The 21403-nt window shown below is 39.2% G+C and overlaps 1 protein-coding gene across 12 annotated transcripts in view; it reads left to right on the top strand.

Annotated features, from left to right (window-relative positions):
• otofa (otoferlin a) overlaps positions 1-21403 on the top strand; it is a 137491-nt gene that overhangs the window by 23782 nt on the left and 92306 nt on the right. For all 12 annotated transcript variants that reach the window (XM_074685555.1, XM_074685554.1, XM_074685544.1 and 9 more), the window contains exon 3: positions 18728-18816. In XM_074685555.1, coding sequence (XP_074541656.1) covers positions 18728-18816 — 89 coding nt within the window. The remainder of the gene's footprint in view (positions 1-18727; positions 18817-21403) is intronic.

Below are 21403 nucleotides of genomic sequence, written 5' to 3'. Positions count from 1 at the left end.
AGAACTTTACCAGTGTTATCCCACAGTAGAGCATGCAGGTTATTATTTAATACTGGTATCTGATCAGGATCTGTATTGGTCGATACCCAAAGCCCAGGGATCAGCACTGGGACCAGAAAAGCTGGATTGGTGCATCCCTAAATCTAGACCGCATAAAGACAAACTAATGTTTGTCCTTTGCCATTCTCGACACCACCTTCTTACTGTTGTTATTCTTTATTGCTGACATTCTTATTTTCCACAAACTCTTAATTTTCCAACATAACTTTGAACTCACCCACAACTCTGTCCCACCATTTGTGCTGTGACATAATTGGGTGAGTAGGCACAGCAGAACAGAAGGTAGACTTTGAACTGTTTAAGAGAAAAGACAATCTCAGCAGAAAAGTTTTTTATTGGAGGTGTGATCGCTTCCCACCACAAAACTGTCTTTTGTGTTTAAGGTGTTGTGGAGCCGCAGACTTGACAGATGCATTGTTTATTGTCCCGGCACCTTCTGGACACGAAGCAGCTGAAAACAGAGGAGTCACTCGGAGTTTTATTGGAGTCCAGCTTGAAACTAAATTAGATGGCGCAGAGTAAACTGGTTAAAAGTGAAGAGGGGAGGAAGAGGGGCTGAATTCTACGTTAAACATCTACCTCTTGTTTTCTCACGACATGACTATTTACACTAAAACTTGATTAAACTTAAATATCGCTTGAACTATCAAGACTTTAACAATTACTGGAATTGTCAATGATTCTTCTTTCATGGCATCACTTATGAGGTGATTTACAACGCAAAAAACGTCACAAACCACCACAAACTTTTGGCTGGATTCAGTTTTAAAACGATGGCGTTTTTGAAAGTAGCTGATAAGTCAGCTGGCAGAATTCAGAGACATTAAAGTTTCAGATTAAGTGACATCTCAAATGCTTCAGAGTTAAGAGTAAAGGTCTAAAACCTGCAGCTCTTTGACTCCTCTGCAGTGGCTCCTGGGGGCTCAAAAAAATTACTGAAACAAAGAATTTTTTTTTTTTTACAGAGGGTATTGATGATTGAAGACATTGACAATAAAGAAAAACATTCATTGACATTTTTTTGAACTAAATATTCATCAACTCTTGCTATAAAGCTTTCAAGTTTTTTTGAGATTTTTGCCATTTTTTAAAAAAATGTTTGCAAATGTTTGAATTTCAGTTTTTATAAATTTAGAGAAAAATCTGAATTTTTTAAGATTTTGCATATTTTTGCAATTTTTTCAAATGTCAAAATTATAGAGTAATTATTTGCTAAATATTTACAATCCATTTTTGGAAAAAAAGTGGCAAATTTTTAAAACTTCGAAAAATGTTTGAAAATAAAGCAAAATTTTCAAATTATTATTATTTTTTATTTATTTTGAAGCCTCAAAATTCTTGGATTTTTTTGCACATTTTTTAAATTTATTTTTTCTTGACAAATTTGGAATTTATATGAAATTTAAAAAAGTTTGAAAAATGTTGTTGTTGTGCAAGGTTGTGAAATTTATGATATATATTTTTTCAGTTTTATTTTTAATATTTGCAAATTAATTAAAAATAAAAAAAACTGAGGCAGCACATGTAAAATTCAATTAACACCAAAAACTTCTTGTTCAGATAGTTTACAGGTATTTACTATGTTAAATATTTTATTCATTTTTTTTCCTGTATTGTGAGGATAAAGTAGATTTTGTGGCTCCTGAATGACTGTAATCCAGGTGAGCTGAGGAAAAATGGCTCTTATGAAAGTAAAGGTTGCAGACCTCTGGTGTAGAGTGAAAACAGGGATTGACAGCTTATTAGGGAAAAGTAAATTGGGACTGAGCTGAGGGTGTGATGGTGGTGCTGGGAGGGTGATAGAGAGGGCATGAAGCGCTGCCTGTGAATCAGAGCAAATCTCTGCAGAACCAGCTCATCAGCAATGCTGTCTCATCTGTTTAACCAGACATTCATATTCACAGAGTTGATGTGAAAGTTTCCAAATCCTCTACACAAGTGGAAGGCCTACACTACAATACAGAAACATCTCGCTTGGATGGTTCTCAGCCTTTTTGAGTCAGAAATCAGATATATTTGCTTCCCCCCATCTGCAGCTGTCACATTATGAACACTCTGCCAGTCCCACCCCAAGACAAATTATGTCAAGGCACATGCAGTGTAATGTAAAAAACACTGCTCAATTAAAAATCTCATTTGTAATATGTCATTTTTTACCCACAACCATCTGGCGTCACCCATTCGGGTCTGGATCTCAAAATTGAGAATTGCTGTCGCCGGCTTTTAGACCTTATTAGACAAAACAGCTGCAAAGAGTCTGAGAAAAAGGCCAAGGAATGAACAAAAACAGTATCAGCTGACAGCAAATTCAGAAAGGACCACAAGGAGAAAAAAAGGCAAGTACAAAAACATTGTCCACAAACAAATTAGCTGCAGAAGCAAGAAGAGAAAATACAAATGACTAAAAACAAACGATACCATGTAGAGTGACTCTGAATAGGGATCAGAGTCAGACAGAAACAAAGGGAGCCAAAAATGAATCACAAACAGTCTTCTTCATGGGTGAGAACCACAAAAGGAAATTAGGCCATCAACAGATTAATAATGTTTGTGTTGTGGTTTTTCATGGCAGTACGTTACGTGAAGGGTGGGTGGGTGTAGTGACTGTCCTGTCTGGGTACAGGAGTGAGGTGTTTTTGACACACTTTTTACAGAGTCCAAAATCAAATCCAAAGTTATAATTGCATCATTTAAAGTTATTTTTGGGCTTTTTGTGCCTTTAATTGGATAGTAGAGAGGACAGTGGATGAAGCACATGCAGGAAACACAGGTACCAACAGCTTATCCCTTCTTTGTGTGCTAGCCGTGATGACCAGGGGTAAAAACCGTGTGCTCTTCCATTGCCCAAATCACTACTTCACCTGTGCCTTTCTTGTTAGATCCACCTGCTGGTTTACCTTAAGCGCCCTCTACGGTGATTGTGTAAGTGACCAAAAAACACAAAAACAAAAACAACCTAGATAAAATAACTCATACAGATAGGTTTCACAGTGAAGAAACAGCATTTTTTAAACATTTTCTAAATAAATACAGTAACATACAACTGTATAAAAGAAAGTAGAATCCAATAGATTTTTATCTTTTTAGGAAAGAAATCAACTGACAGGACTAAATCAGCAAAAATGTCTTTACACCGAGGCTTTAAGCACTTCAATGTGATACAGTCTTAAAAAGTGGAGTCTGCAGGATTTTCCAGAAAAAAAATAAAAAATCAACTTTTACAGGAATAATGTTGCTCAGTTGTCTCCTCTGGGCTTCTACATATGTGTGTCAGTGTCTGTATCTGCCTTAAACCCCCTCCTCTGCCTGGATGTTGGTGTTATGGTTGTGACAGGACATTTCTGGGTGGAGAGTAAGCGTGGTTACATCAGCCAGTCACTATAGCAGCGTTTCCACCAAGCAGTCCGGGTCGGTTCAGTACGGTTCAGTACGGTTCAGTACGGTTCAGTACGGTTCAGTACGGTTTGGGACAGTTTGGTACAGTTAAGCCTGATCCCGTTTGCGTTTCCATAGCAAACTGTGCCCTCTTGTGGTAGGCGGCGTGTAAGCTGGATGCCGGAAGCCGCAGCTGTTAAACAATTGTGTGATGCCGTAGCAGCGCGACACAGTTTACCCCGCTAACAAATCCAAAAAAGAAGAAAAACGGGACGCAGTAAACAAAGAGCAGAGATGGAAAACATGCAGCATTTCGTGCATGTGGCTCTTTGATACAAAGAACAATTAAGCTTTGTTTCAGAGAAGTGTGTGGAGAAATACAGCCGCTGTCAGGGTAAGTGACGATTCTTTTGACCAATCAACAGTCTGCAGTGTTGTAGCTCCACCTTCTGAGAGCGGATCGGAAAGGGTCCCAAAAAGCGGGAAGGGGGGTCTCCGTTATTTGGGGATCTGTCCCGTGATAAGTCAGCGAAAACACCGCAAAATGTGCGCCGTACCAAGACGAACCGACCCCGTCTGCTTGGTGGAAAAGCGGCAAATGTGTCTAGTGGGCAAGTGACTTTTCGTGTTGATATCAAGTGGAAGAAGCTAATCAGAGCGGCTATGATAGTGGACGTAGCATGGAGAAAGAAAAACACCAAACAGATAAAGCTTTTTCCTAAATGAGGGTAGCTTGACTTTCAGGACCTTGGAGAGCAGCACAGAATGAAGAGCGATGTCAGTTAGCTTTCTGCTAACCAAGTATGTGTGAAATACCTGTGATTAGCTTGTGCTAACATGACAAGTCAGGTGCACGGCTCTTGAGTCTCTGCCACTTAGAAACGTGATGCTACAGGTGGTTGCTGGGCTAGAGAGTGTGTTCATGTAGGAGGAGCCCAGTTTGAATGCTGTGTTTACTGACAAGAAATTCCTGCAGACCCTACCTTTAAAAAAGGTGCTGAAAAATTTATCTAAGTTCAAAAAGACATTTAAATTCAATATATCTTTATCTACATCACTGCCTTAAGGACCAACCTTTTGACTCTGAGCCACACAGTCACATATGGACACAGTATCCCCTCTGTGTTTATTCTCAGTGGAAGCACGCCCACTTAAAGAGAGGCGAGTCAGGCATCAGCACTTTTTCACTTGACGTATCTGGAGGTGTGAATTTAAATTATTTAACTCGGGGCCAGCAAATCTGCTGAGGCCTGTTTTTTTCTTAAAAAGATGAAATCACCAAAGAAAGAAATTTCAAGAGCCTCAACGAGAGAAAAAAACTCATTAAAACCAATCTTACATCTGACCGACGGAGAGAAAACTGATAGAAAGGAGAAAAACCCTGAGAGGATCTTTCATGTGTGGGAGTGGAGTTCTTGTGTTAAATAATTGACGGCTGCAGATGTGGATTTTCTGAGAATAGAAACTCTTTTCTCACAATCCTAAATATTATATCGAATGGAGCCGGCTCTCTGCAATCTATCCTCACCTCTACATCTAAGAAGAAGATTACAACAAGCCTTTAGACTCCACGCTGAAGAAAAAAAACAAGGATAAAGAAATCTCTTATTGTTCCTGTTCCTCCAAAGCCGTGTCGTGAGTGGGTATCACAACATGAACATATTGTGCAAAGTTTATCACAGGGATGTTTTCATCCTCGGTGTCCATGGCAACAGTCATGAGAGATCAAAGGATGGCGAGCTGGGGAAACTGAAGTCCATCCATCTGCTCACCACAATGCTTCCTCGTCAGATCACACCACATAATAGCTTCTCTTCAGTGAAGCGTTTAGCCCCTGTGATTGGCCGGTGTGGCCTCAGGGCTTCCTGTTACAGAGACGTCATACCTGTCAGGTTATAACGAGCTGCCTCTCTCCGTCAATTAGTGCATCATGCAGCGCCGCGGGTGGGGGTGGGAGTCGGGGGTGTCTGGGAACAGGAGTGTGTGTGCTTAACAGACTCACAATAAGGGTCCAAAAGAAGACCAGGGTGTTTTTTTTTGTTTCTCTGTGTATTAATGCAGCGGAGATTACGATCACACATTTCTTTATCCTCAGAAGCGAGGATACATTTTGATTCTGCGAGTCAGAGAGTCAGCAGGCGCATTGCAGCATTTTTACGTCAGTCAGTGTTTGAAACTCAGCGTCTGCTTGACAGCTCCAAGTCTGGATTGAGCAGAGAGACAAAGAGTGTGAAAAAGGAAAAGGTCACTGTGAAACATCATGTTCACGAGTGTTTTCTAAATGGGTGTTTCTATAATTAGGAAAAATCTGTGCTCTTTCTGCTTCATATTCTATTTGTTTGAAAAGTATATACCTAGAATATACTAAATTTATTGATTACCAAGCTGAAGCTCTGATAAATTCTTTAATATTTAAGTGAAAATGACACAACTGTCTCGGCTCGGATATCAGCGTGTCTGGCTGATATCTCCACATGGATGAAAGAACGCCACCTTCAGCTAAATCTGTCCAAACTGAGCTCATTGTCCTTCCTGCTTGTTCCTCGGTCCAACCACAGATCAGTGTCCTGCTTGATTCCAGTCAACTTGTGCCTAAAAACTCTGCAGAAATCTGGGTGTCATGACTGACACAACAGGCCACGCAGTTTCTGGTACAGGCCCTTGTGATATCACACATCAAATACTGCAGTTCCCGTCCTAGCAGGCCTCCCTGTGTGTACATTTAAACCTCTGCAGATTACCCAGAATGCAGCAGCATGTCTGGTCTTTAACCAGCCCAAAACAGCACACGTCACCCAGCTGTTAATCTCTCTTCACTGGCTTCCAGTGGCAGCTCGAATCAAATTCAAAGCTCTTCCTCTGGCTTACAAAACACTGGCAAGAACGGCTCCTGCCTACCTGGGGTCCCTCATCCAGGTCTACACTTGCTTGTGAAAGACGCCTGGTGCTCCCAGCCCAGCACGGCTCCAAATCACTAGCCAGACTCTTCTCCTCTGTTGTTTCCAAATGGTGAATGAATTACTTCTCCTCTTTGTCCTCAGGGGGAGAATGAGTCAGAAGGTCTAAGACTCAGCTCTTATGATTTTTTAGCACTACTACTGAATGTTGTTGAAGATTGAGGTATACTGTTGCAACAATTAATTGAAAAACAAACAAACCTTGCACTTAATGGCAGCACCTGCAGCCGAATAACTTGTAGCTCTGTTGTGCTCTAAGGTTTTCCTTCTAGCTAAATTCTTACTTGTGTTGTACGTCACTTTGGACAAAAGTGTCTGCTAAATGAAACTGTAAACTGTTGTGCTAACTGCAGACCTCGAACATGCCACCACCTGACCTCCATCAGCTCATATTTCTGCTCCTTTTCTTCACAGTCTGGTCTTTCTAACATCTATAGTAAGAAGAGCAGAAAATGTTGGTAACACAGTTGATGAACAGTTAATGCGCCCCATGTACAGACAATCATTCTGATGAAATATTGATGAGGAGGAGCTGAAAAATGACACACTTTCTTCAAGGTTCACACCAAAAAGGATGGGACCGCAGCTGATTTGGGTCATGTGACTTTGGAGCAAACCGTTGCTGATTTATAGAGTTTTCTCCACACACAGAGGGAATTATTTTATCTAAATTGATTATTCAGGTAGTTTTTAAAACAGCTTTGTCATGTTTTAATGATTATTTTGAACATGTTTTCTAGTGCGCATTTTGAAGTGCAAACTTGACATTTGAGAAATCAGCACAAAAACTGCAAATTCCGACTCATGATTTGCATTTTTTGCTAAATAAATGATGGAGCCTGTTATGTTTGGTTTTCTTCTTACCTCTCTTCATCCAGCTTAAAACATTCAAATCTATGCCTTCCCCCCTCACCTCGGGTGTTCCCCAGGGCTCTGTTCTCGGTCCCATCCTTTTTATAATCTATCTCCTCCCCCTTGGCCACATTCTCCGTAGATACAAGGTTAATTTTCACTGCTATGCGGACGACACCCAGCTCTATGTTCCCACCAAAACCCATCTATTCTGCCTGGCCTACTCAACCTGACTGTACCCAATCTATCTTATCTTTTAAATCATTTTTCTTTTTAAACTTTTATCCATTTTCTTGTTTTAACTTTTGTTGAAATGCTTCTAAACTATGTTTTGTACGGCATCCTTGGGTGTCTTTAAAGGCGCCTTGAAATAAAATGTATTATTATTGTCATTATTATAATTGCTATTATTATGTTTCTGTAATAAATGAAAGTGAAATATCAGCCAAATTGGCCCACTTTAAAATTGGCCATTGCTTGAAATTAATATTTAGTAAAATTGGTAAGTTTACCCCATGGACTTTTGGCAAGCTTTGCCAGTAGACAGATAAAAGCAGTCTATACTACCTTACCCATTAACCTCCATCACTGTCCCTGCAATGAAAACCATCCGTCACTCTCTGTTACTTTAAATATTTCACCATGAATTTCTTAGGCAATGAAACAAATAAGTAGTTCATCCTGATTGAGGTCATCCCACCCCCTCTTCCCTCTTAACTAGCTGAGCTGCCCCGCTCTGTGAAGGAAAGTAATAGAAAGCAAATTCTGATCTGGCTGCGTCATTAGAGGTACATCAAAGCGATCTACAGTCTGCTCATGCCCACACAGACCTGAGAAAGTTCCCATCAAAAGTAAAACCACATGAATGTGCGTTGGTGGGGATCAAACTTTGATAAAAGATCAGATGATTAGAGGGGACTGAACTGGAAACATCAAAATCAAGAGAAACACCAGGAGTCTTTTGACTTTGGTTTAGTTTGACATGTTTTTATGTTGTTGTTGTTGTTGTTGTGTTGCGATTTTGTTTTTCCTTTAAGGATCTGTAGAGTTTGAAAGAAAATGGCGTTTCCTTGGCAGGAAGGATGGTAGACGGTATTGAGTTGTGCTAAAGAAAGTGTAGGACCCAGTTTTTGTTTTTTGGAGCGTTGCCTGTCAGAGGAAACTGCAGTCAGAAAACTTACCCTCTGCAGAATCAATTGTTCCCTTTCTTCCCCCACATTTGTTTCTGCCAAAGTTTCCCCACATTCACAAAACCAGTGGTGTTCAATTGTTGGAACTGGCCTGAAAGCAGCAGTACCTGGGCTTTGGTGTCACTGCTTCAAGTTATTTGGCTGCAGGTGCTGCCATTCGGTGCAAGATTTTTTTGCAGGGTCTGAGACCTTCTGACTCGTTCTGCCTCCGAGGACAAAGAGGAGAAAGGTCAGATTAAGGGTCTAAAGACGCAGTCACACTGGCAAACCGTACGGTGGCACAGTTTACTTTTTAAAGTTTACTTCATGCACGAGCACAAGCAATGCAAAATGATTTACCATAAGTCTAAAAGTCTCTAAAGTTGTTGCTTATTGTGCTGACTCTGATGAGTTTGCGCTTCATGTAAACAGACGCTTCTCGATGACGTAGGCGGGCCAGGCGCGTATGTGATACCTGCTCAAGTCTGGTTCATATTGGAGTAGTGTGACCGCTGGCTGTACTCACCTGTGGGAGAACAGCACAGCGGGAGGTAATTGTGCTTAAGCACAGCACAGTTTGGGAGGCCAATGTGTTCCCTGATGAGTCCTCAGGCATCTCTGAGAGTAGGAAGGGACTGTGGATCGTATAGAGCAGTGTTACCCAACCCTGGTCCTGGAGGACCGCTGCCCTGCATGTTTCAGGCTACGTTCAAATGTGACCTGTATCTGATTTGTTTCTGACAGTGTGAACAGCACAAGTCGCATTGAATCTGACCTTTTCAAATCAGATTCAGGCCACTTTCAAATGTGGTACTAAATCAGATACATATCCCATTTTCTTGACTGCGACCGCGGTCTGAACAGCCAGGTCGCATTTAATGCGGCTTTGACGTCATTCTGCATGTTTTCAAAGTCACTTCATGGACAAAACATAATCAGAGGTTAATATAGACATGATTATTAAAAAGTGTATGTTTTTTTTCTTTTTTTTTTTTTTTAAAGAGTTTTAGTTATTCATCCAGCTACAAGCTTGATTAAACTATGCATAAAAGGACGAGTGATGAGAAAAAGTGAGAGCGCGCTGGGGCGATCGACTGGCGTCTCCATTACACACACAATAAAGGATAAAGATGAATGAATCGTACGTTTGTATTATGATATCGAATTAACTTAGTTAATTAACACTGCGCTGACTTTTTGAATGGATTAATCAGGATAAAATAACAGTTTACAGGACGTAGAGACACCAATGATCCACTGCTGTCCATCTCATCCGTGTGTATTTGCGCGCTGCTGTACTTTCCTACGAGACAGCGTCAGTCAGAGATCCGTCTGCTCCTGTCTGATCTGCCCCCAGACAAACTACGAAACATCAGAACAGATGACAAAACTAAGTTTTTGCCTCTTTGTTCACCTGTTCAGCGCACTACAGCTCTGAAGTATTTGGTTATCTAGCAGCTATCTGTCATCAGCAGGGTCGGCGGTGCAGGAGAGAGCGTCCGCCTTAAGGTTTATAAGAAATAAAATATAGCTATAGTTACTTTAATAAGAGCTCACTCAAGGTGAGCTGCTGTAACATCAGGTTTTGCGTGATGGAAACAAACTTTCCAGCATTGTGAAGCACAGTTTTACTCTGTGTTTGTTGCTCCCCTTCACACCGTGCTGTGCGTGATGTTGTTAATGTTAAACTGAGCATGCGTGTCACTTCTGAAGCGTGAGCTGTTCACATCACAGTCTGCAGTCAGGCCACATTACAGGTGCTATCTGAACAGCTAAACACAAAACTTGGATTTGAGCAATAAATAGGAATTAAGCATCAAGGGCTGCAGTCTGGACTTAGCCTTAGATGTTACCCCGCTCCAGCACACCTGATTCAAATGAATGGCTCGTTATCAGGCTTGAGCAGAGCTTGATGACGAGCTGATCATTCGAATCAGGTGTGTTGGAGTCGGGTAACATCTAAAACATGCAGGGCAGGGGTCCTCCAGGACCAGGATTGGGTAACACTGGTATAAAGTTAGGTAATTCATTCACCATTTGGGAACAACAGAGGAGAAGAGTCTGGCTAGAGATTTGGAGCCGCGCTGGGCTGGGAGCACCTGATGTCTTTCACAAGCAGAGCGTAGAGGACCAGAAGGAGCGTAAACCTGGATGAGGGACCCCAGGTAGGCAGGAGCTGTTTTGGCCAATGTTTTGTAAGCCGGAAGAAGAGCTTTGAATTTGATTGGAGCTGCCACTGGAAGCGAAAGAGAAATTAAAAGCCAGGTGATGTGCTGTTTTGGGCTGGTTAAAGACCAGACGTGCTGCTGCATTCTGGGTAATCTGCAGAGGTTTAAATGTACACACAAGGAGGCCTGCTAGAAGAGAGCTGCTGGAGTCGATGGGTGAAATCACAAAGGTCTGAACCAGAAGCTGTGTGGCTTGTTGTGTCAGGTTTTCCGACTCACAACATCTGGCCATGTCTCATCTCACAGCTTCTTCTCATGTCTGTGCTGATCTCTCATCCAAAGAGCGCACCGCTCTCACCTCCAGTAGTTTACAAGCCTGATATTGATTGACAAGCTCCACCAGACCTCACCTCCCCACCTCCCCCCGCTGAAAAACATCATTGACCTCTACAGATGCAGTGAACCGTTGTAATTGAATTGACGAATTAAGATTTTGCAACTTCAGGCTTTTATGTCTTTGTTAACAAATATGAAATAAAAATATAGTTTAACTGACTTTATTATTATTAATTCAAAAATGCACACAAATAGTCAAATACTGATGAAGTACTGTGTCACGATTTCAATCAGGTCTTTCCTGATGAAGAGCTTTGATCAGTGATGAATGACTTCTTCTTCTCGCTGTTGTGAGTTTTTCATTATTAATAAGAAGAGACTTTTTGTTCTTAAACATTTCAGTTAAAGAAGACACCAGTTATTTAAAAGCTCACATTCAGAAACATCTAAAGTGTTAATTCTTTATTGCTCTGCTGCATTACATATTGACGTTAGCCCATTGTGTCTGCAGCCTTCAGGCCACAGCACACTCCACCACCTGGTAATGTGATTAGTTCATCCATCAAACTTTATCCACTGAAGATAACCTGCTGACGTGCAATATGTTAACCCCGTGAAGTTTTTTCTTTTATTGAAATAACCATGGCAACGCTGAGCCAAGCAGAAAGCCTTGGTGTTTTCTGTCATTTGTCTGTAATTTCCATTCTTTGTGTTTCATACGAGTGCCTGCAGCCATTCAGCAAGTAATGTAGCATAGCATTGTGTTTCCTAATGAGTTTGTCTTTATGCTGCATGGATTGAGACCATTACAAAATGAATCTGGGCAAAATCTAGCTTTGAATATTTTTTCATCATGTCTGTGGTTCAACCTTCATAAAAAAGCCAAATAGACCAATAGACTAAGGTCTGCAACCTTAACTTTCATAGGAGCCATTTTTCCTCAGTTCACCTGGATTAAAGTTAATCAGGAGCCACAAAATCTACTTTATCTTCACGATAAGGGCTATACACTGTATAGTCCTATATACATGTCCTATATATAGTAAAATGAAGTGAACAATTATCTAAACAAGAAGTTTTTTGAATTTCTGAAATTGTCCATGTAATGCCTTAGCTTCTATTTTAAATAAATTGGCACCAAAAATAATGATAAAAAAAATAGGACATTTGCAAATGATTTAAACAATATTGAAATTTTTAAAAGTTGCAAAATTTTGAATACCTTTTTTGAGTCAAGAATTTTTAAAAAAATTTTTTTTGATTTAAAAAACCAGAAATTTGGTCAACTTGTAAAAATTTTAATTTGCTTTTGAAAATTCATATTTGTAAACATTTTTACATCTATTTTTAATATTTCAAAATTTTGCAAAAATTTCAATTTCCTTTGAAATTTCAAAAAAATTTGAACATTAAAAAAATTACAATTTCACCAATTTTGGAAACAAGTTTTTATTTTTCTAAAATAAAAAAAGAAATTTAATTGACATGCAAAAGTATATATCAAAAATTGTGAAATGAATCTAGAGTTTCAAAACATATTGGTCATTTTGCTCAGCAAAGTTTTGATATTTAAAACTTGCAAAAATTGCAAAACTTTTTTGAATTAAAAGAAAACTTGTAAATTTTTTTGGAGTTTCACAAAAAAACTACAAACTGCAAAATTTTTATTTAAATTGTTTTTAAAAAAGCTTTGCTGAAAATAATTAACACAAACATGTATTTTAATGTAAATTTTGAAGAGCAAACTTGACATTTGAAAAATCAGACAGCACGAAAATTGCAAAACATTTTAGATTTCCCATATTTGCATAAATAATTTTTCTTTCAAAAGAATACTTTAAATTGATTACATGTATTGATTATAATATTGCTCAACTCGTCATTTTGTGTTGTTTGCTAATGTTTTGCCACATATCAATCATGTTTATTAATCCAGCATGTTGTCAGTTAAATGAATCCATCCACACAGAATTAAAATCTGTATTTTCTTCCAGATTAGTCTTTTTGTAGATGTAGTTATCTTCCCAGGGCTGTAAAACTTGAGGTTAGCCACAGGTGCATGGAAAGTTGGTGGGCTGTTGATGTTGTAGGAGGTGAAGTAGAGCGGTGGCAGGCTTTATTGACGGATGGGATGAAGATTTAGTTCAACTAAATGTTAACACAGCATTTTATTCAGGCTACATTGTCTTATTCTTCTACAACAACATTTTTTAAAGCCACAAGGAGCCACTGTTAAGAAGTCAAAGACCCTTGCGTTAGACCATGAGGTTGTCATATATTCAGCAGCCAGTATTGTGGGCCCTGTTTGACTGTAATCCTGACAATAAAAAATCTGTTTTGTTTTCTAAAGTTGTACACAGCTGAAGCACACTAAACCTTTCCACCTCCCCACTGTAGTGGATTCTGTGGCGCCGGTTTGTCTGCGCTGTGTGGGTATTTAAACCACTGTAGGCACTCTGTCTGTTGTGCTGGCTGTGAAGTCGTATGCAGCAAACGGCTCACTCCTTCATGATGTGGATTCCTGAGTGTGTCGTCGTGCAGATAAGGAGTCTTGGACAGGAAGAGGAGAAATGAGACGAGGAGTTAAGGTGGATATGAGCAGAGGATTAAATTTGGTGAAAAACACGTTGCTGCTGCTGCATCGTAATGAACCTGTGTTAGTATTTCAGAGTGGATCAGGAGAGGGGTTTTTATATTCTGGAAAACTAAACAATCGTGTTTACAGCAATGAGTGTGTGTCATTGAAGCCACAGCCCCCGCTACGCTCTGGTATGAGTGTATTACCATCATAACCTCTATTAGCCGCGTGCTCTTATTATCCATGAGACATTAACACCATGCTGGGGCCTCTCTCTGGTTCCTCCAAACACTCTGAAGGGGATTCAGTTGATAGAGATGTGTTATGGCGGTCCTCGCCGTAACTCCAGCCAGCAGCCATCGCTCTGTGTGTTTTTCTCCTGAATCTGACGGTGAAGCTGGCTCAGAAAGAGGCAGCGCTGCTGGTCGTGCTTGGCTGAAGTCTGGGAAGAAAAAACCTCAGACTGCAGGGCCTCGGGGCAGAGAGCTCAGAGTGACGCTTCAATTCAGCGCACACACACATTCACACACACTCACATAGACGTCAGCAGGTCGGTAAAAGCAGGTGGGAACCCCAGGATTTGGTAATGAGAGCGTCCTGATGGATGGCTGGCCTCGCAGCCTGCAGTGTTTCCCTCATGGAGAGGCCAACCTCAGCAGGGGGGGAATGAGTTTTAAATCACCTTTGAAACCTCCCGCCCCGATGCAGCCTCTTTCTCCGGGCTGAGGAGAAGGCTCGGAGGTGATTTTCTGGATGCAGATTCATCATATTTAGAAACGTGTCATTTTATTGTAGAGTTGTTCAAATGCTAAATACAGCTCATCAATAAAGCAGATTAATAGTCTTCAAATACTTCATTTTTCCACACAACATCTCGAAACACAACTCTGTGCACACATATCCCGCAATTTGGGGTTGGCAAATTTGCCGATAAGCTCCACTCGAAGCATGCAAAACCCGTATTTGCGAGTAACTTTCAAACGTGAAACCTGTGCCATCCAATCAGGATGAAGTCCTGTCATTCAGCTGTGACGTTTGAGAAGCAAAAACAAAGTTTACCTGCGTCTACACAAAACCATGAAACCAGAGTTTTCCAAAATCTTCACTTTGGCATTAGTTTTCAGAAAACATCGCTTTCAGTGATGTAAAACTGCAGTTTATGTATGAAATATATGCGGTTTCCTTATGTGACGGATGCTAACAAGCCCCAGCCAGTTTATTTCACACATTCTGGTCATGTCCAAGCGTTTTGTCTAAAATACACCAGATACGTCTGCCGTGTGACTCTGTTGTGTTGCGTCTTGTCAACTCCCACCGGCTGCATGTTCAGTCCAAAAAGTCCACTTCTTGACTTTACCTCCCGACATATTTTACAATCCTTGAAAAAAATACATAAGAACGTCAGCTGTCAATCATCGTTAAACGTGACGTAAAACCTCATTTTTAACCTCGTATAATTAATGAAAACAAAACTTTTCAGAAAAAAGAGAACTTAAATACAAGACAGCCAAATGATATCTTCAAATCACCACAACAATCAGACGTGAGAAACATTTCTACCAGGTGGATTAATTTTTTTAAAGTTTGACCACAGCCCATCTGGAATGACTGGGGAGATGGATTTTTTAACCTTTACTGCAGCCAGCCACCAGGGGGAGCAGTTTTAGTGGCGACCTCACTTTGAGCCGAGCAAGCGGACGTCCATTTTTTTTACAGTCTATGGTCACAGCTCTGCATCTGTCAAAAACAGGATGGCTGGGTATTACCTGTTATACTCTACTGGTCAGCTGTATTTGATGTCTTCTCAAAGATCACAGGTCACATTGTTCAGCCTTGTTCCTTTCTTGGTCTTTTTGTTGTGCTGTTGGGTGAAGTTACTTTAACTAAAGTCCAGTTGTGTCGTGTTGCCCAGCTTGTTTAATTTTCCTGTTTTTACAATATTCTCTTGACTTTCCTGTGTCTGACTGTTTACTTTGTTTAGTTTCATCTTGTTCACCAGTTGTTTGTTGTTTCTGTGTTGTGATCAATTTTTTTATACAAAAAAAACAACCAGTAAATATACAAAGACACAAAAAACAACATGTGGTTTCCCAAACAAAAAATGGCCGTTCTTTTTTTTACAACCCCCAGATCACAGATCCTCCTTTAGCACAAGAGAGCTTCTTTGAAGCCATGCAGCAGTTTTTTAAAATGTAGACACAGCATTTTGAGTTACCCATTGGTTTGTAAACAGCTGTTTATTTTACATTATGACATTTGTCAAGATGAACGAGTTGTCCACTTAAAACTAAAATCTTATGCACTATATTGGATTTTTGCCAATATCTGATATGCCGATATATCAAAAACCCCTTTTGGCCCATACCGATACCGATTCAGATACCGATAATCACAAGTTTGTTTGTTTTTTTCACTGTAAAGAAAGCTAAGTCTATCCTGTACTGGAATTTATATGTTACTCTAATTGTGACGGTCTTATTTGTTTAAGAAACACACATAAAACAAGACAAAAAAACATTTGATTTTACCATAAATAAGAAATGTATTATTAATAATGTATTATCAAACTCAAGACATTCAGTACTTAAATACAGAAAAATAATTTCTTTAGACCACATGAACTTTAAATGTACAATGCATTTTTAAACATAACCAAGTTGCATTTGATTCTTTTAGAGCTACTGTAACAACCTGGTGACAGACACAGAGCTCTGCAGGGAAAATAAATGAAGTGCTACATTTAATTTAAGGAGCTTATTTTTCAGATGGAAAATAATAATAATCCTAACTGAATAGCACCTTATCGGCTGTGCCTATCGGCAGGAATTTTCATATCTGCCGATACCGATTAACGTGTTTCTAAGCTTTTATCTGCCGATACCGATATTGTGCCGATAATATCGTGCATCCCTAATCTTATCAAGTGTTTTTGTCGCTTTTCTGGTAAAAACTGTCTATTAATGCTTTATTGGAGCCACATTCAACTAAACAGTCCAGGAAAATGTCCTGTTTCAAGTTATTTAAAGACAAATTGAGGTCTGAATAGTTTGTCACAAGAAAGAAAAACCTGCTGATGGAACAAGAGAAATTTGCTCAAAAAGTTGCTTGAAACTAGAATAAAGTCTAAATATAACGAACTTTTCTCTTGTTCCATTGGCAGATTTTTTTTTAACTTGTTACAAGACAAAAACACTTGATTAGATTTCAGTTTTTCTGCAGTGCAACAGTAATCCCATCTCCGTGCATTGTGTAAAACTAGCATTTAAGAATCACTGCACAAGCTAATGTGCTCCTTACAGCTAAAGGAGACATTAGCATAAACACTTAAGTTTTAATTCTGGTGTTTCATTCACCAAAAAAGCTGGAGCACAAACTTCTTCAACGGTCTCTCAGCACAACTGACCGCACAGCGAGCCATCTGTCCAACATTAGAGGAACATTTTCTGGAGAGGCATCAACAACAACACACAGCTGGGGTCCAGCTGAGTGGTGAAATTACAGCTATCAGCACACACCTGTCACTCAGTGCTCCACACCACTAATTTACACCATTTGGACACCAAGAATAACTCAAACAGACAAGTTACATAACAGCTCAGCCTCTTCCTGTTGTCATGAATGTGTAAATGTGCCCAAGGGACCGAACTGTCATGATACCAGGCTGCAGACATGTTTGGTTTTGTTGATGGATTTATATTTAAAAGTTGGGGCTGAGACACTTAAACTTTGACTTCAGATTCATCCCTGAAGGCCGCTGTGCTTTAACGATCTTTCTTTCAAAGTAGATTAAAGAAACATGCTAACAGGCACTGAGTCTTTTAACTCATCGATCAAACCATAATTCATCAGCCATATTCAGAAACCATTTATCTGACGTGATCTATTGAGCTGCCTCAGATCTGAAAGGTGGGTCCCTGAGGCAGCTCAGAATATAACGAGTCCAGCTCAATGATCTATATCGTATTCCAGTTACTTTTAAGCTAAATTATCACAGTTTCAGTTGGAAATTCCCAGTATGTCTTCTTTCTTCAATCATCCAATCCACCAATCAAGAGTCAGTGGCAGAATCAGCTGTTTGGCATCGGCAGGGAAGATTCGGCAAATTTTCCATAGGCTCCACCCACATAATCAGCTCTGTTTCTTATCCAACAAATGCATGTTCTTTATAAATGCAACTGGCTCTGACTGGGATGTTTGGGACTTGTGGTGACCATTCCTTGGGCAGGTGGGGGTCTGCAGCAGCTACTTGCTGGCCTGCAGCTGGTGGCGCCCATTAGGGATGGTAATCAAAAGCTGGTTCCTGTTGAGAATCGATAAGAAATGTTTCAGTCCATCTAAATCAAGGGTGGCCAACTAGTCAGAGATCAAGAGCCACAAAAATGGCCGTGGTACGACAGAGAGCCACGTCACACACGGGGTCTTACAAACACACTTCCTCTCACACATAAACGAAATGTCATAAAATAAAAATCAATACATTTCCAATTTTCAAAGCAAGATTTAACTATGTTTGTGTGTTTCAATTCGTACTAGAGAAAAGAAACTGAAACTTAAGTATCAATCTCAACTGATCCCAACGTTGGCATCCATATATATATAGTTTAGATTGATCGGTACACCACTACTCATGACTATATATATATTTTTTGAATGGAACGAAGAGCCGCACACCAAAAGGCAAAGAGCCACAGGTTGGCCACCCCTGATCTATATCATTAGTCTTTATGCTTAATGATTCCCTTATTGATTCTTTACACTATGCTGGAACTGCCGGACCTTATGTCAACTAATCTGCTGCAGCTAGCTTAGCTTAGCAGTTAGCTAATAGTTTCCCAAGAAAACTCTGATTCAGGATTGTCAGCTTGAAGCTTTACAAGAACAAGATGATAAAAAATAAACGATAAATAAAATATGATTAATTTACTTCAAAAACATCAGAATGCCTGTTTTTAGCTTCAGCAAAATGCTATCAATGCCAAAGTTTTTTTCAGTTTCAGGGTATGTTTTTCAATGCTAAATTTTATTGTCAATACCAAACATTAAAGTCATTGTTTTGGCTCCACAAAAATCTACCAAACACAAAAAGTAAGACTTTTTGTTGTGCTAGCTCTTTTACACAATAAAGCTGTCAGAAACAAACATTGTAGTCAGACAGTAGACGCAGCAACAACAGATAAGTCTAGTGCTCAGTCATCTTCAGGCTTCCTTATTTTCTGCTTCTCCACGTTTCAGATGTTTCGATGGCCCATCGCCAGCAGGCTGGATGGAAACGAAATGCTGGAGATCCAGATCTACAACTACAGCAAAGTCTTTTCCAACAGGTAAGGAGTGCTGCCCTCCACTCGTCCTTACACACACGCTAACTGAACAGTACACGACGTCGTCTCTGAGTGAACTGTTTGTGGCTCCACAGTCGTCTGCTCTCCTGTCACAGCCTGAGACCAATCGAGCCTGTCACACTGAGCGTGCTCCTCAGATTAAGGAGAATAAGCTTGTACTCCCTCAGAGCTCCTTCTCCTTCTAAATTGACTCAATTGTGTGGGTAACAGGCTGCAAACCACAAAGCTAGTGGTAATGAAACCGCATTAGATCCTCAGTAATAGATGCATTTGTCAGCTCACTCTGTCCCAACTGTCGGACCATGAAACACAAACAGATTACAGCGCGGATCACATCAGATGTGTCAGTGTAACAGCGGTTTAACAACACTGGCTTAACAAGGGCTGGTGATTTCACTGAACCAGGTCTGAGGAAGTGTTTTAATTAGGTGTAATATACAGTACAGCTCCTCGGTAATGACCAATGTGCTCCTGTGCATGAACTGATAATTCAACCTTCTTCGCGCTCTGCTCAGCGTCCTTAAGCACCGGTAAGAAATTACTTTGCAGAAGCTGCTTTATCAGTGATTTCCCTTTACTCCAACTTGTTATCTTTTCTCTTCCTTGATTTACTTCTTGGCTCTTAAGGGGAATTCGCCCGGCACCTCCTCCTGGCTGATGTGTCAGGATCAGTAAAAACGTAGCCAGGTTGGTGTCTGAGCGAATCGTTTTGTCTCTGGTGCCTGAAACAGATTCAATCAGATCATTGCAGCTGAATCTAAATGGGCAACCGTTCGACGTGTCCAGATCGAGGAGACATTATGTCACCCACACGCTCTGTAAGGCCCATATGCTGGTGTATGTGTGGGTGGTAACTGATGGTCTCACTGCGAGGGTTTTAATTCATGTGTTTGACCTCTCTCCCACTCGTTAATGTTTGTGAATGTGTGTGTTTGAGAGGTTGACACACACTCACAATGAAATTTCAGAGCTAATGCTAGCGACAGGTGTGCAGACACATGTTGTATCAGTTCTACATCAAGACAGGCCGACCTGTCTTTTTAATTTCCTGGTGCCATTAGCAGGAAGAGGAAACAGTGAGAGTTTCAAGGCACCTTCGTTCACTCAGTGATCTGATAAACAAAGTGAAGTTCTCAGACGGGAAGAGAGTCTTTGTATATTTGGAAAACAATGACAACTAATAAATTGGCCACAATTTTTTTTTTTAATTCCAATACTTTTGTTTACTTTTGTGAAATAAGTTTTATTGTTTGTTTTAAGTTTTTTTGTGCAATAACTGTTTTATGCCCAATTTTTTTTGTGCATTACGTTTTTTGGTACAATATTTATTTATTTGTGCAATATCTTTTTTCCGCAAAAAGTTTTTTGTGCAATACATTTTTTGGTCAATGTTTTTATTTGTGCAAAACATTTTTTTTTTTTTTTGGTGCAAATTTTTTTTTCGGCAATATGGTTTTTTTGTGCAATAAGTATTTTGGGGGTTGACTTTTTTATTTGTTGCAACTCTTTTTGTGCAATATTTTTTTTCAATATTTTTTATCCATGAAATAAGTATTTTTGTGAAATATTTTTTTTAAATTGTGCAATATTTTTTGTGCAATACATTTTTTTGTGCAATACATTATTTTTGCAATATTTTAAATTTGTGCAAAACGTTTTCTTTTTTTTTTTTTTGGGGGGGGGGGGGGGAATAATTTTTTTTTCTGCAATTTTTTTTTCTGTGCAATAAGTTATTTTGGGGTGATTTTTTTTTTTGTGCAATATTTTGTTATTCAATATTTTTTTATCCATGCAATAAGTATTTTTGTGGAATATATTTTAATTCATGCAATTTCTTTTTGTGCCATGACATTTTTTAAGCATTCTTTTTTATTTGTCTCATGAGGGTTTTTTTTTTGGTGCAATAATTTTTTTTGGCAATATGTTTTTTTTTTGCAGCTCTTTTTGTGCAATATTTTTTGTACAATATTTTTTTTATCCGTGCAAGAAGTATTTTTCTTATATTTTTAAATTGTGCAATATTTTTTTGTACAATAAGTTTTTTGTGCAATGTTTTAAATTTGTGCAATAAGGTTTTTCTTTGGTGTTATAACTTTTTCGGCAATGTCTTTTTTTGTGTGAAAATTGTTATTATTTTTTGCAACTTTTTTGTGCAATATTTTGTTATCTGTGCAATAAGTATTTTTGTGGAATATTTTTTAATTGGTGCAATATTGTTTTGGTGCACTAAGTTTTTTAAATCTTTTTTTTGCACAATATTTTTTTGTGCAATAAGTTTTTTTGTGCAATAAGGTTTGGGGTTTTTTGCCAATTTTTTTTATACAGTAAATTTTATTTCTCCTTTCTAAATAACTGGAAACATAAGTGCAACAATTTCTGAGCAGTATTGATATGTACTGTACTCCAATTGAATTTGTTCTTAGCAAAGTGTCTGTTAGCGCTGCCATGTACAGCAATTATACCTTTATTATTCTACTTTATTTATTATTCATGTGATATTTTTGCACAAATAGGAAAGCTGAGTCACAGTTTAGATGTGCTAACATTCTCTGTACTACTGCTCAATGAC

Source organism: Halichoeres trimaculatus, unplaced genomic scaffold (genome assembly GCF_033239565.1).
Source record: "Halichoeres trimaculatus isolate MK-OKI-2021-1 unplaced genomic scaffold, fHalTri1.1 fHalTri1_scaffold_13, whole genome shotgun sequence".
NCBI lineage: Eukaryota > Metazoa > Chordata > Actinopteri > Labriformes > Labridae > Halichoeres > Halichoeres trimaculatus.
Note: the sequence above shows the minus strand (reverse complement) of the source record. Positions and strands in the feature narration are given on the sequence as shown.